General features: G+C 35.1%; 1 protein-coding gene across 2 annotated transcripts; it reads right to left on the reverse strand.

Annotated features, from left to right (window-relative positions):
- Positions 1-7,480: 7,480 nt before the first annotated feature.
- LOC121236770 (syntaxin-61-like) lies at positions 7,481-11,454 on the reverse strand. 2 transcript variants are annotated; one of them, XM_041133221.1, is made up of 8 exons: positions 11,382-11,454; positions 10,627-10,706; positions 10,182-10,295; positions 9,743-9,856; positions 9,091-9,275; positions 8,323-8,413; positions 8,026-8,091; positions 7,481-7,829 (listed from the first exon to the last, which is right to left on the reverse strand). In XM_041133221.1, exons 2-8 carry the CDS (start codon positions 10,678-10,680, stop codon positions 7,719-7,721), a joined length of 735 nt encoding a protein of 244 aa, XP_040989155.1. In that variant the 5' UTR covers positions 10,681-10,706; positions 11,382-11,454; the 3' UTR covers positions 7,481-7,718. The 2 variants fall into 2 exon arrangements, with proteins under 2 accessions (XP_040989155.1, XP_040989154.1); XM_041133220.1 differs by lacking the exon at positions 11,382-11,454 and adding an exon at positions 11,244-11,311.
- Between the last annotated feature and the right edge of the window lie 10,264 nt (positions 11,455-21,718).

The raw sequence follows: 21,718 nt of genomic DNA on the forward strand, positions 1-21,718 counted from the left end.
CTACAATGGAGATCAAAAGGTGCATGGTAATTGGCTTGACTATAGGACTGAAGGTTTCCAAGTAGTCAAGCCTAGCTTGTTGATGAAATCCTTTTGCGACTAGACGAGCCTTGCGTCGCTCAATGGCTCCATCGGCAAGCCGTTTGGTTTTAAGAACCCACTTAAAGCCTAGGAGATTTTGATTCAGGTGAGGGGGGACAAGAATCCAAGTTTGATTTTTAAGGAGGGCTTCAAATTCACTAGCCATGGCAGCACGCCAAACCATGAATTTGGAAGCGTCCGTGTGCGAGCTAGGTTCATCTGGGATGGGGGAGGCTTCAGTGAGAGATGCTGAGTGTTTTGATGGTGGCCAAGGAATGGTCCCATCATGGCGGCGGAGAGGTCGAATGATTAGGGCTTTAGACCGAGTAAGCATGTGATGATTATTAGAGGAAGAATGAGGAATAGGAATTGAAGAGGCAGCGTGAGGAATGGGAGTTACAGGAAAGGGGAATGACGACGCTGAAAAGGAACTGGATGGAGAGCTTTCGAGAGATCCTATCGGGCAGGTAGGGTTAGGAGAAGAGAGCTCATGGGCTTGAGTTTGTGTGGGAGTAAAAATGTCTAAGTTAGACGGGGAGGAATTGGTTTGTGGGCTAGACTGGGCCGTAGGTTGAGGAGAATAAGTAAGAGGGGCCCGTGGTGGGAGGGAAGTGGGAAGGCTCAATGGATTATGTGAGATCGAAGGAAGGGAGGCCTGATGGGAAAAATCAGCAAAGGGAAAAACATTTTCATCAAAACGAACGTCACGCGAGATATAAATTTTACCAGATGGGATATGTAAACAATTATATCCTTTGTGATTAGAAGTGTAGCCTAAAAATACACACAGTTGAGATCTTATATCTAATTTGTGACGATTAAAAGGACGAAGATTGGGCCAACAGGCCAAGCCAAAAACACGTAAAAAGGTATAATCAGGGGAAGATTTAAAAAGAGCTTGAAAGGGGGAAATGAAATGAAGAATAGGAGTGGGCATTCGATTAATAAGAAAAACTACAGTTTGGAAGGCATCAACCCAATATTTTATAGGCATTGAAGACTGAGTTAGAAGAGAAAGACCAGTTTCAACTATATGGCGATGACGTCTTTCAACACTGCCATTTTGGGCATGAGAGTAAGGACATGTAATTCTATGAGAAATTTCAAGTTTTTGCAAAATGGCATGGAAAGGGTGGAACTCACCACCCCAGTCAGATTGGATGTTAATTATATTTTTAGAAAATGTATTGCTCACATATTTAACAAAAGATAGAAAAATTATAGAGACATCAGATTTTGCATGTAATGGAAAAAGCTAAATGTATTTGGTAAAATCATCAACAATAGAAAGATAAAAACGAAAACCACTAGAGGACAGCACAGGCGCAGGTGCCCAAACATCTAAAAATAATAACTGAAAAGGAGAAGTAGAACGGGAAGATGAGGGTGGATGAGGTAGAGCGTGAGATTTAGCTTGGAGACATGCCGAGCAAGGGAACTGAGTAGTGATACTGTTGACAGAAAGGTTGTAATGTCGTATAGTGAAAGAGGTGATACGAGGAGAGGGATGACCAAAACGGGAATGTCAGATATTTGGTGAGGTTCGTTCGCCAATGAAAGCACGCTGAGGTGAAGAAAGGATGGCCTGATCATCTGGAATAACATACAGACCATTCTTAACGGGGCCCTAAAGAAGTACCTCCTGAGAATGTAAATCTTTCACAAAGAAACCAGATGAGTTAAATTCAAAGAAAACAGAATTGTCTAAACAAAATTGACGGACGGATAATAAATTTCTAAAAATTAATGGAACATGAAGTAATTGACGAAGAAGAAAATTGCCAGAAGGTGTTGGGAGTAAGCTAGAGCCAGAGTACTGAATCGCAAGAGAAGATCCATCACCAATGGTTACTTGATCAGGTCCCTGATAGGGAGAGGAATAAAGATTGAGTTTTGAGAAATCAGACGTGAAGTGAGTGGAGGCGGCTGTATCTGGAAACCAATTATTAGGAGAAGCTATGGAATTTGTAAAATTTGTAAAATTAACAGCAAAGGATGAGGGAGGGGGGGACTGATATGCATGATCAAAACGATGATAACAAGCGACAACAGTATGGCCAACACGGTTACAAAGCTGACATGTAGGACGATTTGTGTGTTGAGAAGGAAAGAAGTTGGAAGAGACTGGATTGAAGGAGTGACCACCCCAACCTCTCCGAAAGCCACGAACACGACTTCGGTTGGGTGGAGTAGAAAAGAGCTGGTTTGTGGGACGTGTAGTGATGGAGTTAGCCGAGAGAGAGGCAGCGGAAAGAAGAGACTGAGTTTGGTGATTAAGACGCGACTCATGATTTACAAGGAAACTGTAAACCTGAGAAGTGGAAAGGGGATCTGGTCGAGTGGTAATGGAGGATACCACCGACTCAAAATCTGTCCCTAATCCAGTCAAAAGATAGATGATAAATTTAGATTCGGGAAGGGGATGGCCTGCGGCATTGAGAGAAGCCGATAGAGCCTTAGCTTTGTGAAAATACACTGAAATGGAGTCGGATCCTTTTTTGAGTGTGGCCAACTGAAATTTCGTGTGCATTAGATGAGCTGTAGATTGTGCAGAATAGAGACCATGGAGAGTTTACCATATGAGACGAGATGTAGTACAGTCCAATATATGGGAGAGCACTGTATCGGTAAGAGAGGAGTAAATAGCAGACATGATTAACTGATCTTGGAGATTCCAAGAAGTAGATTCTGGGTTGGGAGCATCATTGATGGTTTTGGAAGGCATGGGTAAGGTTCCATCAACATACCCAAATAATTAATTTCCTTTAAGAAATGTAGTTATTTGAGCATGCCATAGAAGATAGTTATTGGTGGATAGTTTAATGGTGATGAGTTGAGCTGCAGAATTTGTGATAGAAGGATTAGGCGAAGAGTGTTTGGATGGTGCCATAGTGAATCGGAGAAAAGAAGCTGGACGTAGGTCCTATCGGGCTCTGATACCATGTTGAGCAAATTAAAAACAGAGAGTTGAACAGCAATGCACACAATGTGTTCGATGAAATTCATCAACTAGAATTCATCAAAATGGAATGTACACAGCTGACGTAATACTGACTTTCTAACAACATTTCTTTTTCACACTTTTACAGCTAAGTACTATTCGGTATTTATAGAATAACAGAGTTTCTCTACAATATGCTAAAGTAATCCTATTGGTCAGAGTTGATGCTGGCATTCTGTTGAAATTTTGTTCTGGAAGGTTTTGGTGAGGTGTGATCCTCTGAGGCAGGTGCACAGGCTCTAATAACTGCGGCCTTTTTTTACTGAGGAGAGAAAAGCCTTTTGCTTCTAGCAGTTTAATTTTAAGAGAAGTGTTTTAGTTATAATGGAATTACACAAAAGAAAGTTAACAAAATAACGTAGTAAAATTACTTTAATCGTAAAATAAATCTATCGAATCGCATTAAATTACGATAATTTGTGAATTTATTTTTATATGATCTTTAATTTTGTATCTATAGCAGATTTCGTTCGTTAAAGTGACCAATTTTCCACCAGCTTTCTTTTTAAATTTATCTTACCCGGCCATGATCTGAGATAAGAAAGATAGGTCTGCTCAGCTAACTCCATATTTGATAGCAACAAAAAGAAAAGAAAAAACAAGCGAAGACCGGAGTACTATAGTTTTTGTTTGGTTAATTTTCTTATTTCTTTCCTAATTTTGTTTTCCTTAATTTCATATTACAAGCTTCTTCTTATGATCACCTCTGTCTGCTTGTAGATCATCTTCACACATCGGTTTTTTGGCTTCTGTACCTGCTAATACCAGTACTACTTAATCAACTTAATTTATGATATCTATGTGCTATAAGATGCATGATCCGTACGTTTATATATATGATACATGTCATGAGACATGCATAAATATTAATACATCATAATTGATAATATGAGAAGTGCTACATGAGTCATAAAAAAAATTCTATAAAAGTAAACCCACAAGTTAAGCTGACATGATTTCATATAATATAATAAAAATAATTTTACAATCTAATAATACACCACGTCAAAATACGATAATTTATAGATTTATTTTTATAAAATCTTTTTGTAGCCAAACTAGCTAATAACATACAAAATAAGACTTGGGAGTAGGCAAACACATCATGTCGACGTAGACTTTTACGTGGATATAGAAAACTGAATAAGATCACTAATAGCCTAAGACAAATACTCCTAACATGAGAGAAATTAATTAAGACTCTAACCCCACATTAGTAGACTCCATAAAATATATAGAACACTAACAACTAAAATATATTATGTAATCTGGACTTTCCAACCGGCCGACAGTGCTAGCTAGAAATATTGATCAAGTACGTAGTCAATATCTTCTTCTTGCCATGCATGCATAATCGGATTTCTCCAAATATAAACGTACGGGGACCAACGGACACAACGTACATACGTACGTACAGGTGTCTAGTAGTGATGGCCAACTCCAGGACTCGGATTTGACTGCGACATGATACGATGTTCCATCGTGGCCTTTGCTCCATATGAAGATGGTACTGGGTTAGGGTCATTGGGAACTGCTCCTGAAACGTCGATACCATCCTCCAAAGAAGGTACCTCTCGCATCGACAAACGCAGAATGCTCCGAGCATCCATTGATGGCAAATGGATAACAAAAGCGAAGAGGATGATGAAGAACATAGAGCTAAAACGAACCATATCGAATGTTGAGAGCAGGTAGATCAATTAAGGGTTGCTGAAACTATATATGCAGAGGTAAAAAAAAAATAAGGTAGGGAATTAAGGAGGCCGGTGTTGTACGTATGGCAAATTGGAGGGATATCGTGATCTATTTATAAACATGCATGTTAATTTGAGACTGATCATATGAAGGAATCTTTTGGTAGAGTTTTGCAGGAAGTGTACTAATTTCCAAATGACTAGATAGTGGAAGTTGAGTTAGGTGCGTATGAACTAAAGCCGCCGGCCCTTTGCACTCAAAATACATGTATGGGTCCTCGGAGAAAGCTTATTCAACAAGTAGTTCTTTCTTTCTGCACCTAAATTCCTAGAGCATTCAAGCACTCATGAATTTAGGTAGAAGACCATGACTTTCGACTTTCCTGCTATCGTTACACTTGCACTCATGCATGATCAGTAACACATGTTGTTTTCACTTATTGGGGTAAGGCTCTTCCTGATTCAATGGTTATCATGATCAGTGCAAAGGAAAGCCTTGATTATGACAATAAAAAGTACTGTTCCTTAGTGCATGGTGCCATTTTGTAATTGGTTGCGTCGGAGGCTTTACAATTCGATCGAGAACCCAGCTAGCTGTTCTTCCTGCACTGAAAGTCATTGGTTTAGTAGATCAATTAATGCATCATGTTAACAAGGAGTCGATCTTAATAATTTTTAGTAAACCAAGGGGAAAAAAAGAAAAAAAAAAAACCATTGCATGTCCAACGTATGTGTGTGTGACATAAGCATCGATGATCATATTATATAGTTGGCGGAAAATAAATATATAATTGTATGCTTACCAGATTTAATCATTTAAAATGGATACAACTAAATTGGACAAAATTGGGGGCATTAATCGACAAGTCAAAACCATATGTTCGAAAGTGTCAATTATGTCGTATTAATGGGTCTATAGTATGCAGATTCATAGCATGGAGATCAGGGTGGCGCCTTTTGAATTGGGACACCATTATTGATGCTTTCGTGCTACATGAAACACCCCCATGCATGGATCGATATTGGAAAGCCACCGGAACCTAATAATTACCACTTGCTTTGACCTATATTATATATATATATATATATAAATATATATATATATATATATGTATATGAGAATTGTTACATTCGCAAAAAGATTATACAAAATAAATCTATAAATTAATATTACTTAATGAAATTTGTTAGATCTACTTTATAATAAAAATAATTTTACAATCTGATGTATCACATCAATTTATAGATTTATTTTGTGTAATCATTTTGTCGCTAAGTTATTTTCATATCTATATTTGTAGGTCAATTAATGTGTGATGTAGCCAATTAGATCCATTGGCGTTTAGTTTTCTAATTATACATGGAGAAAACCTTTTTCTTTTTCCTTATTTAGATGTTTTGATTTGAAATTTAATTTACTAATTTGTATGGAGAAAATGAATCGAGTTAGAGAGGCCTGGTCGGAATTCAACTATCAGGGAAAAATAGAAGTACTATAGCATAAAATGACAGGTGACAATTCAATTAATTAAACAACGTGACCATGAAGATGAATTATATATATATACAACACATGAATGAATAGCTAATATGGGCTGTCAATTTATTGCAAGAGGCAATGATGATATTCTGTTGATTTTTTGTTGCCGTGGAAGGTAATTAGGTGTCTTTTAGATTCGAAGATGAGTTAAGATGAGTTGTAAATAGTAGAATAGTAATAAAATTTATAAATTAAAATTAATAAATAGTAATAAATAATAATAAAATAAATTGAGATAGATTCTAAATACAAACCTCTCCAAAAAGTACGTGGCATGAGAGATCAAGATGGGGTGAGATAAAGGTGAATGACAGTGACGCAATGAGATAAAGGATATCAGTATAATTTTTTAAGTTTTGTTATTTTTAATTATACGTGTTAACGTAATATATTTTAATTAGTTTAATATAAATATTATTTAAATTGATAGTTACTCTAAATATAATATTACATCAATAAATATGAATGGATGAAAAATATATATATATTTTTAAGAGTGACCGGATGAAAAAATTCACACCTCATTTATTTTTCACAACTCTTCTCAACTCATTTCATTTTATTTAATCATCACAACTTTTTTAAATTCCCACATAAAATAAAATAAACAATTCAACTTTTTCAAATTTCAAAATAAAATAATATTAAAAAAATATATTTTAACAATATTTTATTTAATTTTTAACTTTAAAAACAACCGAAGCCAGAACAAATAACAAAATTTATTACTACGTTAGGAGAAGACGGATAAGAGATTTATCAACTGTAATTCTCTACCTTCTACAAGTAGGACGGGACAAATCGGAAAGATAAGTGTACAAAATTTAGATTCCAAGGGTCCTAACAAATATTTGGGTTTTTTCGAGGTTGTAGAGAAGGGATAACTCACTCGCTGATCAAGGAATAAACTAAACACTTCAATTACGTTTACAGACAGATTTATGGAACATCTGTTCTTTGTTGTGAATAAACTAAACACTACAAAATATGCAGTGTAAAGCATGACCCTCGGCCTGAAAACAAAGCAGTTGAGTGTAATGATAGCTACCATATCTGTCTTTGAATCTTGGCATATTCAGAAATCAGAAGCATGGATGCATGGGTGACTACTAAACAAGAAAATAATAAACTACCGTTTTGCACTAAATTTGTAAGTGCAAGTGATTCAACAACAGATTCTTTTCAACTCAAGAAATTGCAAAGAACAAAAAAGGTGGATTCCTCATTTGGTCCCGTGTCTTTTTAACTCAATAAATCAGATAACCAATCGAATCATATCAATCCCATCTATTCTTGACAGTCCCAAAGCTCCTCTCTCTCTCTCTACAAAGGAGTCTCTTATAGCTCTTTCGAAGTCTCCCCGTGTATAAACATTCATAACAAAGGTGTTTCATTCTATAGCCTAAGTGAAGAAGACCAGAACGAACAAGATGATAAACAAAACCACCAAAAACAGTATCATCATAATCTGGCCCTTTGCACCAGCCTTTTTCATAACCAAAGCCAACTTTTTCTGCAATGAGAAATGACAAAACACATTCTCATCTCTTATTCCATTCAAAAATATTTAGAAAGTTATATAAAATTTAATCTGAAGCTGATTTTCACAGGACGTAGTGTAGCTTAAGTCACAAATTTCAGACCACCGGTAGGAAGTTCCTTTTTAGCAGAGTGAATATAAACAAACTATAGTTTTTACAGAAGCTCACCTGAACAAAATCAAGACGATTTGATGTACTGTCCATTTCCATACCCAGTTCATCTATAATTTTATCCTGGGGCACCCAAAGATTACAAGATTTTAGTCCAACAAATCAGCAAAACTGACCCTCCAACAAGTTCGACAAAAACAGTTGAATGACAAGTTACAGATACAGTCATAAAAGTGTCACTTCTGCATCGAAATTCTTAAAGAAGGAAGCACTGCCATTATCATCTTCCAGTCATTTTCTGAATAGAATTGCGGTAGAGGCATTGCAAAGAACCCTGAAAAGAACGACCCTTACCTGTGCAAGGAGCTCCTCATGTATAGTAAGCCCAACGCCTCCGATTCTCTGCACACTAGCACTAAGTTCATCTAATTCCTCATCCTGCTGCCTACAGTCACCAAATTGACAAGCATCCAAAATCAAGAACAGTGAAAATACAGATTAGAAAGGATGTTTCTCAAAAAAGCACAGATCTACCCCAAGAGATCCCTGATTAACATGGAAGTACCCCTCCCCCCAAAAAAAAAAAAGAAAAAAACCCAATTCTAATAGAGTATAAAGTGGGACCCTACATCCCATTGTCTTTTCTTTTCTTTTCTTTATGGATAAGTAATATTAACTTCTTGTCTTCTCTAGTCCTAAAAGCATCACTTTAAAATATCATTAAAGTAGAAGCAATAATAAACATAGCATTAGGAAACTAAATACATTACACGCAGTGGAAGTAAAAATGTTGACAACAGAACCTTCTTAAAACAGCTCTAAGGTGCAAGCCAAATAAGACGTATTGATTGCAAGGGTTATAATAGTCATCAAATACAAATGTTACATGCTATAAGATTTTTCATACTATAACCAAAACCTGATGGAAACCAGAGATTTCTTTTTATCTAAGTTGTTAAATTGTAATGCTCGATGCAAAGTACATATTCCTTTTTTAACTGATGCCCTAACAAGACAACCAACATAGAGAATGAAGTTCAGCAAACAAAATCCACAGAGTTCAAAGGAAAACATATATTAATGTAAGCTAAATGTAACAGTGCGGGGAAGGAAAAGTGCTACTTTATCAGAAGCATCTGTCTGTCCGATTCCGATGCTATGAGGTCATCATTGTCTTGGGCACTGTAGCGGTTAGATCTACCTGCCTGGTGCGAATCTGGCAACCTCAATAGTTCTCGGCGCATTCCACTCACACTACTAGTGCCTAACTCCTTTCCAGCTTCTACTGCTCTCTTCATGGTGCTCACCTATTAAATAGTCCAAACATTTAGCCACACACAAATAAAGGAAAAGCTTGTGACACAATACAATGTTTTTTAAAACATTTTCTTCTGATAGGGAAAAACAAAAAAGCAGCTGTTCATAATAAATCAACCTACAAAAGGTTTCCTCGTTATTTGTGCAAAAAAGCATAAAAAAGATGAAATAAAAGTTTGAGATTTTCATTTTGTTAGGTTAAATTAAAATGAGTCATGAGCAGACAATGGACGAGCTTAGAACTTTTGTATATGTCCTGTGTACTTGGGTCATGCCTATCTATATCACTAATAAAACTCTTTGTTTACTGATTAAAAAAAATTAACACAAGCACACCAGTCAATCTACTTTCACAGTAATAAAAATTACATTTTCTTTTACAAGAATAAGAGTAACTAAATACAGTGTCCCAAGTCCACTCTCTAAAAGGTATAGCTATAAGCTATATGATTGATACCTGAGTACGAGCAGTGCTGGTCCATCTTCTTCGCTTTTCAAGTTCCACTTCATCAATGCCATACCAAGATGGATCCCTAGCTGCAACAGAAATTGCTTTGTCCAATTCATCCACCTTCCTATCAAGAAAGCAGGCTCAGTAGTTGCATACATAGGTTAACTTCATGAACAAATGCAGAAAAAAATCATTAAAAAGATCTACTACTAGTGGACTCAGTAGAGGATCTCCGTTTGCAAATGAAACAGCAAGGTTTCATTGCAGGATGGGATCACAACAGAATAACTAAAACATATATTAAATTTATACCCTATGTAATCTCTCAATGATTTAATTGCAGAGTAAGTTGCATAATGGAAACATACGATTTATATTTCCCAGAATTTAGAACATGATGTAAAATTAATTTCGAGTTAAACAAGGTAATTAATTCTAAAATTACCTGCCACTCAATGCTGTCGCAAGCAGCAAGCAGTTCCTTCGTGAGATGTACTTGCTCTCCAGTATCAGATGGGATGCGTTCCCATTGGTGAAAAGTAGACTGCAACTTATCGATCTAGCCAGGAAGGTAATCAAATAATAAGATAAACTTAGATAACTAATACTCTTATAAAACTACCAATTCAATCATCAACAAGTACAAAACCCAGATCTAAAAGTTAGAATAACAGTATCAATCTATTCTCAGATAAGCAGATATCAATAGCATTACTGATCATAAAACCGAATAAAAATGCTTTGAAAATTCAAATTAAAACCAACCACTGAATGAAAGCGAGTACCAATATAATCTGAGCACCCTACTTAAACTCCGTCCGATCTTTACGGAATAAAAAGTTTCTTTAGTAAAAGTGCTGCGAACCATAACTAATTCACCAACAACTTACAGAATCTTGAATCTCCTCTTTCACTACATAAAATGGATCTTGAGCAGAGGGCATCTTGTCAGATATAACGGTAATTTAACCTATACACGTCCAGAGAGAAACTTACATTAGCAAGATTATATCATCTACATGCAGGCTGAAAAGGAGGAACTAAATATTTTACACCAATAACTCAAACAAAAGACTAGATATAGAATAACGCAAGATTTTATAGAAATCAGAGAAATGTTCAATTTTTTCTAAAAGCAAAATTTTGAAATCTCCAGAAAGTCCGATGACAGAAAAGGAACAAGTTGCATCCTTAGTAAGGCTTATATCACTGAATCAGCAAAGCTATAGTCTTTTCAGTTATGGATTTGAGGACGAGATCTTCAGAAATTTCCAAATACAGGCGAATGATTTTGACAAATCAGGCTGCCATAGGATTTTTGAAGCCGAATAAGGGGAAAAAGACAGAAATGAATGTTTATGATTGAAACTAAAACACCATGATTGAAGTTTTCGAGATCAATTATTCTAAAAGTAATTGAAGACAAAAATTGAAAAGAGAATAAAGAAAACCAGTACTAAGAAGAAGGATAAAACATCGGCGATCAAAAGATTCAATAATAACATACCTGTGATTTTATGCAAAGATCAGTAAAAATGCAGACACAAAATTGGAAGTACAAATTTAAAAGAAGAAAAAAAAAAAAAAAAAAAAAGAGAGAATACATATACACGAAAACTGAGAGATGTGGATCGTACGGACTGACCCGAAAAGTGGAGGAAGAAACTTCGACGAAGATAAGAGTTTGGGCTCCTGCTTTGATACTTAAGTGATTCTGCAAGGCCCAGGCCCAGGCCCGTTCTCGGCCCTAATTGAGTTCATGAACCTTTTTCTCTGAGTCTCACCCAACAGAATAACAAGAAGCATTACATGCAATTTCAAAGAAACAACTAGAATTTAATTAGTTTTTAATTTAATGATTGTTTAAGAATAGAGTAATGCTACTATATTTCTAATGTATACTAATTTATAAGCGTTACATGGCTTATTAAAAATACTTGCTGATCTCTTTTTAAAATTTTATGATACACGATAATATCTAAGGGTGGTAAATCGTGTTTTTGGGTCGTGTTGAGTCATGAATATTCGACAATATAGTTTAACTCAAATCCGACCCGTTAAATTAAACGTATCAAACTTTCAAACCGTAACCCAACCCATTTAAATAACGGGTCGTGTCACCCATTTTGACTCATTTAATAATTAATTAAAATTAAATTAACACAACACGATCCATTTAACCCCGTTTTATGTAAATGGGTTAAACTAACACACATAATTCATTTGATATGATTAACATAATTTTACATAAAAGTTAAAATATGAGCATAAGTCTAAAATTACAATCTCAACAATAAAAACATAAACATACTAAAAAATACCAATATTACAACTTAATAATAATAAAATTTTAATTTTGAAATAAAATTTAAATTGGTTAAAACATGTTGATTTCATGTTAAGTAGGTTGATCCGTTAATAAATCGTGTCTTAACGAGTCAATTCGTTTTAATCTGGACCCGTTAATATCAAACTCAAACCTGCTAATTTTGTGACTTGTTCGTATTGAGTTCACAGGTCGTGTCACATATTGTCACCCCTAATAATATCTTAAGTGTGATATATATATATATATATATATATATATATATATATTGATGTAACATTATTGCCGTATCCCATAATTTATAAAATCTGATTTTTTATCTCATGAATGATACTATACAGGTGTTACATTTAAGACTTTAGTAGTGAGGTTTCTTTTTTATCAAAGAATCACATTACTTGTAATTAAGAGTTCAAATGTATTAATAGCTGTGCATGCAACAAGACTAATTAAACATATATAGGGATATTGGTATATCCGATTGAGATTTTCTACCGTGTTTTTATCTAAATATTTTCAATAATTCAGAATGTAAATTCTACTATATTGTCCATAAACAATAATATTAAATATACAAAATTTATTAGTTTGACAAAACAAATTATAACAAGTGACAAATATCGGATTTGATCTAATTAATGATTCTAATTGATGGTCTTGACAGAAAGAGCAATGTAGTAATGTCAATTATAAGTTTAGGGCATGTTATATGTGTAGAATACTCACTTAAAAAAATAAAAATTCTATATATAATTACTAGTTTTTGAGTCTTTTTTGTGTATTTCATTAATATGATTGGCAGCATCATTTTTTTTAATATAAAATAATTGTTGTGACTATAAGTGAAAGAATACACAAAAATATAACTGTTAAAAAAAATTGATAAATAAGAGTAAACGAGATTTACACTCTAATACCGCAAATCATTGAAAAAGTACGAGTAGGTGTCAAAGTACTCAACAATATCTGAAGAATGGGGTGGGGAGTAGTACTAGAGAACCCGCGTAGAAGACGAATATTATATGAAAGATCAGAAAAGAGAGCCATACTCGGTGCGTTGCATCGCTCAGCACAGATCACTTAATTCTCAATTTTCTTAAAAGAAGAGGATGGAATCTAACTCACGTTTATGTCTAATGGATCGATAATTTATATATATAAAGATAAAGACGAGTTTTGCTTTTGGATCTTAAATGAACCCCTTTACAATTAACATTGGCACTCAAAATTAAAGCAAGCAATCGATCGACTACTACCTCGGGACTTTGCAGAAACCCAGTTGATGATCTGAAACCTTTTCTTTTTCCCTTACTTGCATGTATACCGAACGTGTTTGTTGATGGGTCGTTTTACCATTCAAATCTACTGAATGACTTTATATTTTAGAATCTCGAGATAGGCATGACGAAAGTCGAAACACTTTGAAAAGGAAGAAATTAAAAACAGTGAACAAAAGCATTGCATAATATCGATAGTGTTGACATATATATATATATATATATATATAAGACAGCGAAATCAAGGAAAGCCGAAGCTGACTGAAGAAGAAGAGAAGGAAGGGAATGGAAGAACAGAGATATATTGCACAATAATAAATTATGCAAGCACAAATAAACAGGCGGTTAAACCGGCCATATGCATGTATGCAAGCACAAATAAACAGGCGGTTAAACCGGCCATATGCATGTATGCAAGCACAAATTAATTGTAATAAACATATAAGCTTTATTAAAATCAACAAGCTTAAGATAATTACAGGTGCAAGGTAGTGCAGATTTGCATTTACAGTAACATTCAACAGTATTTGGATGGAACCATTAAAACTAGTTTTGACCAGACTAGATCTCCAAGGCTAAGAAGAAATTCTTATGCTGGATCTAGTTCTTCTTTTGAAGGGTTGGAAATTCCAGTAAGAAGAGACCCAAATCTCAAACAATTTCTGGAAGATTCTGTTAAAACTGCCCAACCTGTTAATCTTGTTTTAAAACTGAAAAAACTTTCTACGTCCTCTCAAGTTACTTCTGCTTTTTACTCTGCACAGGAGGCTGGATCCTCTAAAGACCAGCCTATTCATAATGAAGCCGATAAAGAAGATGAATCTCCTATATCACCCACAGCTTCAGATATGGTAGCTCCTATTGCACCACAAATTCACCACAGTTTAACTGTGTTGAATAAACCATTTGCGTTTGATCTTATTTATCTTTTTGAAGAATACAAACTTTCAAAAAACAGTGCTAGGCGAAAAGCCTATCATGCAAAATATTCTGAAAATGAAAAACAACGTGTTATACGGAAATGGAAAGAAGAAATGAATAAGCAGCAAAAGCATATTCTTTTCTTCGACTTTATTGAAAATATTTATGTTTCTAACAACACTTTGAACGTTGTTAAAACTGATTTTGTCAAGGAAGAATGTAAAATGGTAGTCCAGTCTAGCCATCCACCTTTGGAGACTGTTCTCATCACCCACAAGGGAGTTGAGATATTTGCTTCACCTTTCAAAATCTCAGAAACTGTTTCCAGAGATCCTGAGAAGGACAAGATTCTCAAAGAAACAAAAAAGGTTATTTCTCAAAATAACTTTGTGAATCTTGCTCTTCATACGATCGGACAACAGTTAGATCGAATTGAATAAAATGTTGAAAAACCTGATCCTATTCCTTTGGTTTTAAATACAGATCAACCAAAGAAAACAATTGAAAAACCTTTGATTATCTTACCTGAAAGTCGAGCCAAAATTGATTTCAAAAATCCTCAGGCAAAGACTTTAGATAAGATTGATCAAATGCTTAATGATCTGAAAAAAGAACAGCCTTCTACTAGTGCTTTGTCTAACAAAGAAATAGAAGAAGAATTTCTGATTGAAACTATAGATGAGTCTTCTAACGATCACTCTTCTGAAGAAAAGGATCTTGATTTACTTGAAAAGAATTTTCAAGATATTGTTTTAAAACCTGAAATCGCTAGATTCTCTTCAAAAGGACCTCAACCTATGAGTCTGACGAAGAACTGGTATTCCAGGCCTACTCCTCCTGATTTATAGTTTGAAGAAAAAGTTTTTCAAAGCCAATCCTCTTACTCTGCTGACAAGGTCTACGAGTGGAATATTGATGGTTTCTCTGAACAAGAAATCATGAATACCATGAGTAAGATGTCCCTTGTAGCAAATGCTTATGTGAATAATAATATCAGACAACCTGATATTGTTAAGATTTTAACACAAGAATTTTCTGGTGTTTTAAGAAACTGGTGGGATAAACACCTAACCAGAGATGCAAAGGAAACCATTCAGAACGCTGTTAAGTATAATGATGAAGGGTTACCTATTTTTTATGAATCCATTGGTACAGCCCAGTCTGATGGAGTTAATACTTTGATTTACACAATTTTAAAGCATTTTATTGGCACACCATCTGATATAACCAGTCGTATCAGCGACCAGTTAAATAATCTTAGATGTCATCAGATGTCTGATTATAGATGGTACCAAGATGTTTTTATTTCCAAAGTAATGCTTCGGGATGATAGCCAGAAGCCTTACTGGAAAGAGAAATTTATTGATGGTTTACCTCGCTTGTTTGCCTACAAAGTGAAGGATGAACTTACTATTGCTGGGTCTCTTAATTACAATGCATACACCTATGGTGATATTTGCGCAGTAATAAAGAAACTTGGTATTAGTATATGTAATGATCAAAGAATACTTCGTGAGCAGGTGAGAAATAGCAAGAAAGCCAAATACGAAATATGAACATTTTGTGACCAATTTGGACTTCCTGCTATAGTTCCCTCGAAAAGGAAGCATAAGTTTTCTAAACCTCATGGCGGTCTCAGGAGAAAACCCCATGATGAATTTTATAAAAAAACTTATAAAAAATCATTTTCTAAGCCATTTTCTAAGAAAAAGAAATCTAAAGATTCTTCTCAAGGAAAATGTTATATTTGTGGCAATCTAGGACATTTCGCCAATGAATGTCCCCAGAAAGCCAAAAAAGATAAAAAATTTAAAAAGAAGCTTAATCAGTTGAATATTGATAACAATGATAAAGAAGAACTATTTCGACTCCTAGAAATAGCTTTGTCTTCATCATCTGATATCCTTGAGTTCAGTTCTAGTGATTCAGAATATCACTCAGAAACTGAATCTCCAGATTCTACTGGTCCTAAGCTAGGTTGCAATTGTAATGACACTTGTTGCCAGAATAAGGGAAAGACAATTAATGCCCTGAGCAAATCTGAAGAACAAGAAAATCTATTGCTAACCTTGATTTCTCAAATAACAAATCCTGAGTTTAAATAAGAATATCTTCTTAAGTTAAGAAAGGTTATGGTCCGTCAAGAACCAGAACCCCCTAAGCAAAGGATTAGTTTTCAAGAAACCTTGGAAAGATTTCAAAAGAAAAAACCCAAGGAAATTTCTACAAATGATTTACAACACGAAATAAATTTTGTTAAAAAAGAAATCGTTGAACTCAGATCTGAGGTTAACAACCTTAAGTCTGAAAATGAGATTTTAAAACAATAATTTTTAGTATTTAAGATCGATAAACAACTTGATCAGGATATCCCTTCTGATAATGAGCAAACGAATGATTCTGGTTCTAGTCAACATGAGCTAGTTGCCGACAACCAGATTTGTTTAATCCATCATACCATTCCTCCAAAATGGTTTTCAAGGGTTACCATTGTGGTCGCTCATGATTTTCACTTTTCTGTTGTTGCTATGATTGATTCCGGATCAGTTCTGAATTGTATTCAGGAAGGACTCATTCCTAGTAAATATTTTGAAAAATCATCTGAGAGATTATTTTCTGCAAATGGATCTCAAATGAAAATTACTTATGAGCTTAACAACGCTTATGTTTGTCAAAACAATGTTTGCTTTAAAATCCCTTCTGTTTTAGTCAAAAACATGTCTGACAAAGTGATTTTAGGCATTCTGTTTATTTCTACTTTATATCCTTTTTTGACTGAAAAGGACGGGATTACCACCGACCCCTTTGGTCAAAAGGTCAAATTCAAATTTGCATCTCGACAAGAGATTGATCAAGATAAAGGTTTGAAATCTTTACTTTTTGCAAAACAAAAGCATCTAAATTTCCTCAAACAGGAAATCAGATATAAAAAGATTTCTGAACAATTATCTTCGCCAATTTTACTTTCAAAAATTGATGATTTTAACAAACGTCTTGTTTTCGATATTTGTTCTGATTTACCAAATGCTTTTTGGTATAGGAAGAAACACATCGTTTCTCTTCCCTATATAAAAAATTTTGATGAAAACACAATCTCTACTAAAGCCAGACCAATTCAGATGAATAGTCAGATTTTAGAATTCTGCAAAAAGGAAATTGCAGATCTAGAAGATAAAGGCATAATTAGGAAGAGCAAGTCTCCTTGGTCTTGTCCAGCCTTTTATGTCCGGAAAAAAGCTGAACTAGAGAGAGGTACCCCTCGCCTAGTTATTAATTACAAACCTTTGAACAAAGTCTTACAGTGGATTAGGTACCCTATTCCCAATAAAAATGACTTAATTCATAGGTTGAGTGATGCTGTTGTCTTTTCCAAATTTGACCTCAAATCTGGGTTTTGGCAAATCCAGATAGCCGAGCCAGACCGGTATAAGACAGCTTTTGTAACTCCCTTCGGTCATTATGAATGGAATGTGATGTCATTCGGGCTTAAAAATGCCCCTAGTGAGTTCCAACACATCATGAACGACATTTTCAATTCGTTCTCTGCTTTTACCATCGTCTATATAGATGATGTTCTTGTTTTTTCTAAATCTATTGATGAACACTGGAAACATTTGAATTCGTTTCTAGACATCATTAGACTCAATGGTCTTATCATCTCTGCGAAGAAGATTAAACTATTCCAAACCAAGATCAGATTCCTTGGTTATGATATTTCTGAAGGGAAAATTAGGCCTATCCAAAGAGCCATTGATTTTGCCGACAAATTCCCTGATGTCATTCTTGACAAAAATCAATTACAGAGATTTTTAGGATCTCTTAATTATGTTGCCGATTTCTACAAGGATATGAGGAAGTAATGTCGTCCCTTGTTCAAACGACTTCTTTCCAATCCTCCTCCTTGGACAGAAATACATACTAAAATAGTGAGGAAAATCAAATCACATGTTAAGACTCTTCCGTGCCTTGGTATCCCCACTTCTGATTCATTTAAAATTGTTGAAACAGATGCCTCAAACATTGGTTATGATGGCATTCTGAAACAATCTGTTTCACCAGGTTCTTCTGAATAAATTGTTCGCTTCCATTCTGGAACCTGGAATCCTGCACAAGAAAAATATAGTACTATTAAACAAGAGATTTTATCTATAGTACTATGTATTTCTAAATTTCAATCTGATTTGTTAAACAAGAAGTTTTTACTACGCATTGATTGCATGAGTGCTAAATTTGTTTTAGAACAAGATGTTCAAAACATTGCATCAAAACATATTTTTGCACGATGACAAGGTATTTTAAGTGTTTTTAATTTTGATATTGAATACATCAAAGGCATTGATAATTCTATCCCTGATTTTCTTACCAGAGAGTTCTTGCAGACACTCAACCATGAGCGTAAGCAAGAAGAAAGGAAAAGAGAAACAGAGAGTGAACCCCCCACCTCCAATACCCAGTATAAAACTCATCAAGAATGAGTCTGGATCCTCCATTGTGCTCAGTGCCCCTTCAACAGCACTGGATATTGCCAATAGGTTCACACCTCTTGGTAAAATTGTGCAACCGGCGACCTTCGCGTCTACGGTTTCTACACCTTTCGATCCATATGCAAAAGCAATTGCATCGAAAGGACCTACTTTGATTACTCCTTAGTTTTTCCTCCCAAAAGGAAAATCTGAATATTTGAAGAAGCCATTTATTACCTATCTATTCCACATAGAACCTAACCGTTCTAGCTCAACAAATCCGTTCAAAATAGCCTCTTCATATTTTCCCCCTAATTTCCACTGGATACCTGAAGATTCTTCCAAAAATCTCCAGTATTATTCCAGTATCCTGATTCTCACCAACTCTATTGTCATAAAACTCATTTATGATAAGAATGATTCCACTAAACTGATTTATCACAGTGCTTATATACTCCGAGTCATGACCGAAGCTGAATGGGGAACAAACCCATGGACTCCCAAAAGACTCTCAGACTCTGCACTGAGTTATAATTATTTTGATTACATAACCGCCTGGAGACGTTTTATGTTTTTCCAGGTACCAGATATGAGCCATTCATAGTTCATCAATTTTGATACCAGATTCAAAGGAACTTTTCCTTACTGGTTTCTCCAATGGTGGGACCAATTTGGATTAATCTAGCAGAATCTTCCTGAGCAGCTCGTCAGAGCTTTTACATTTTATCAACAAGTTGCTGGTACAAAACTGAACCGGCATTCACAGATGTTTCCCTATGAGCTCCATTTTTGCAAGAACTACAAACTACCGTGGATCTTCAAATGGACTTATGAGAAAAATGCTGATATTATTGACCGAGCTTATTTCACAAAATGGTGGGATAGGTTTGGATATACGGAAAAAGTAATTAACCAGATGATTAAAGATTTCCCTCAAGTTGCCCCTGATTTGCAAGACAAGAAGGAATTCCCAGCAATCAAATCTGGTTCACCAGTCCCGGAATATCCCCTGATAATTAGGGGCCCCTAATTCACCAACTGCTTCATCAAGAGGAAAAGCCACCAGCTCATCCTCAAAGAAATCGTCTAAGTCTGCTAAAGATAACATCCTCAACAGACTTGGTAAAAAAGATTTAATAAAATTGTTGGAACAACAACTGTCTAAGTCTACCAGTGATAATTCTGAAGACGATAAGAATTCAGAAGCATCCTCAGAGGCTTCGTACAATAACATATTTGGTCATGATTCAGAAGGCATTCCGAAGCTGAAAGATGATTGACTACTACTTGAGTTCAAAGAAGACCAACCATAGTTCTCTTTGAGATAATTGTCACTTTGTGCCTAAAACAGCCGCCCACAGAGACAGCTGGAAGACACAGAGTCGACCGAATGTTAATTTGTCATCTTGCGCCTAAAGCAGCCACCCACAAGGACAGCTGGAGAGACACAATGATGATACCATGAGCCCCGTGCCTAAACAGTCCCTACTGTTCACCCACGGGTTGATTACTGTTTTACTTTAATAATTGTAAACAGGAACTCCTTATGTTATAAAAGGAGAACCTTGTTCTGAGCTAAGGCAGAACTTAAAACCAGAACTCACTCGAGAGAAAACTTCTGATCCTCTCTACCCTGTTCTTGAGTCTCCTTATTTACCATGATTTCTGTAAGTGCAAATCTGCACTACCTTGCACCTGTAATTATCTTAAGCTTGTTGATTTTAATAAAGCTTATATGTTTATTACAATTAATTTGTACTTGCATACATGCATATGGCCGGTTTAACCGTCTGTTTATTTGTGCTTGCATAATTTATTATTGTGCAATATATCTCTGTTCTTCCATTCCCTTCCTTCTCTTCTTCTTCAGTCAGCTTCGGCTTTCCTTGATTCCGCTATCTTATATATATATATATATGTCCATAATATTAATAAATGGCGACCTTGTTCCATTTGACAGATGACTAGCTATATATTGCAAATCCAGAATATTTTATGCAATAGAAGAAGAAAAAGAGCCCGAACCACTTGTACATGCAATAGCAACTACTAAAGTGGGTATAAAACCAAACTTTGAATTACCATAAAGGTGGGGAGAGAATCTAATTCAAGTTCAGGTCAGACAAAAGATGAAGAAGATAGAACCGTTGCAGCTTGCAGAGGCTGCAGTGATTTAAAAAAGCAGATTCTTAGCAGCAAAGCGAGACTGAAATTCGCTTTGCACCGCTAGCATGATGTCTCATGTCACAGAGTTCTACCGGATATTTTAAAATCTCAAAACTAAAATCATAACACAAGATTCAAGTAAGTAAGTAGATTAATATATCGTAACGAGAGCACAACACATCTTTGAGTACATAAAAGCCACCAAAAAATAAATAATAACACATGCATGCATGTGTCTATGTATGCATGTGCGCGCAGATAACACATGCATGCATGTGCGCGCAGATATCACACACATTCAGAGGTGATCTATTTTGATTTGAAACTTTTATTTTGACTGGTTTTTTTTTTCTTTTTTTTAAGTGGGGCTATTATGCCGCCCACTCTTACTGTTGGGCGTACTAATAATTATTTTTTTAATATATTTAAATATTTTTAAAAAATAAAAAAATATATCAATATATTTAAAATTATTTTTTTAATTATTAAATAAAAAAAAATTTAACCAATAACCAAATAGAACTGTCAAAGTGGGATGGTGATAGACTTTCTCTTTTTTTTTTTTTTTTTTTTTTCCCCTGTGGGGACAAGATCGACTTGTAGATGCTGGACGCGTCTCTCTTGCCCTTTACGCTACACATAGAGACAAAACATGGCTTTGTCGAAGTAATCATTGCGAGGGTGGCACCAAGATAATTGTCTTCAAGAGCAACAAAAGCCCTTCGAAAGAAAGAAAAGCATCGTATAGACTAACATCATCTACCTTGTAATTGAGTTTAAAAATATGCGAAACAATATCTGTAATTGAAAGGAAAAAAACAGAGAGCGA

This window comes from Juglans microcarpa x Juglans regia, chromosome 6S (assembly GCF_004785595.1).
Source record: "Juglans microcarpa x Juglans regia isolate MS1-56 chromosome 6S, Jm3101_v1.0, whole genome shotgun sequence".
NCBI lineage: Eukaryota > Viridiplantae > Streptophyta > Magnoliopsida > Fagales > Juglandaceae > Juglans > Juglans microcarpa x Juglans regia.

Excerpts from the sequence above, each read along its gene's own strand:
- LOC121236770 (XM_041133221.1), bottom strand. The coding sequence starts at position 10,680 with ATGCCCTCTGCTCAAGATCCATTTTATGTAGTGAAAGAGGAGATTCAA. Across the intron at positions 10,296-10,626 it reads AAGAGGAGATTCAAGATTCT|ATCGATAAGTTGCAGTCTAC; the intron begins GTAAGTTGTTGG and ends CTTCCTGGCTAG. Across the intron at positions 8,414-9,090 it reads AGACAGATGCTTCTGATAAA|GCAGCAGGATGAGGAATTAG; the intron begins GTAGCACTTTTC and ends TGGTGACTGTAG.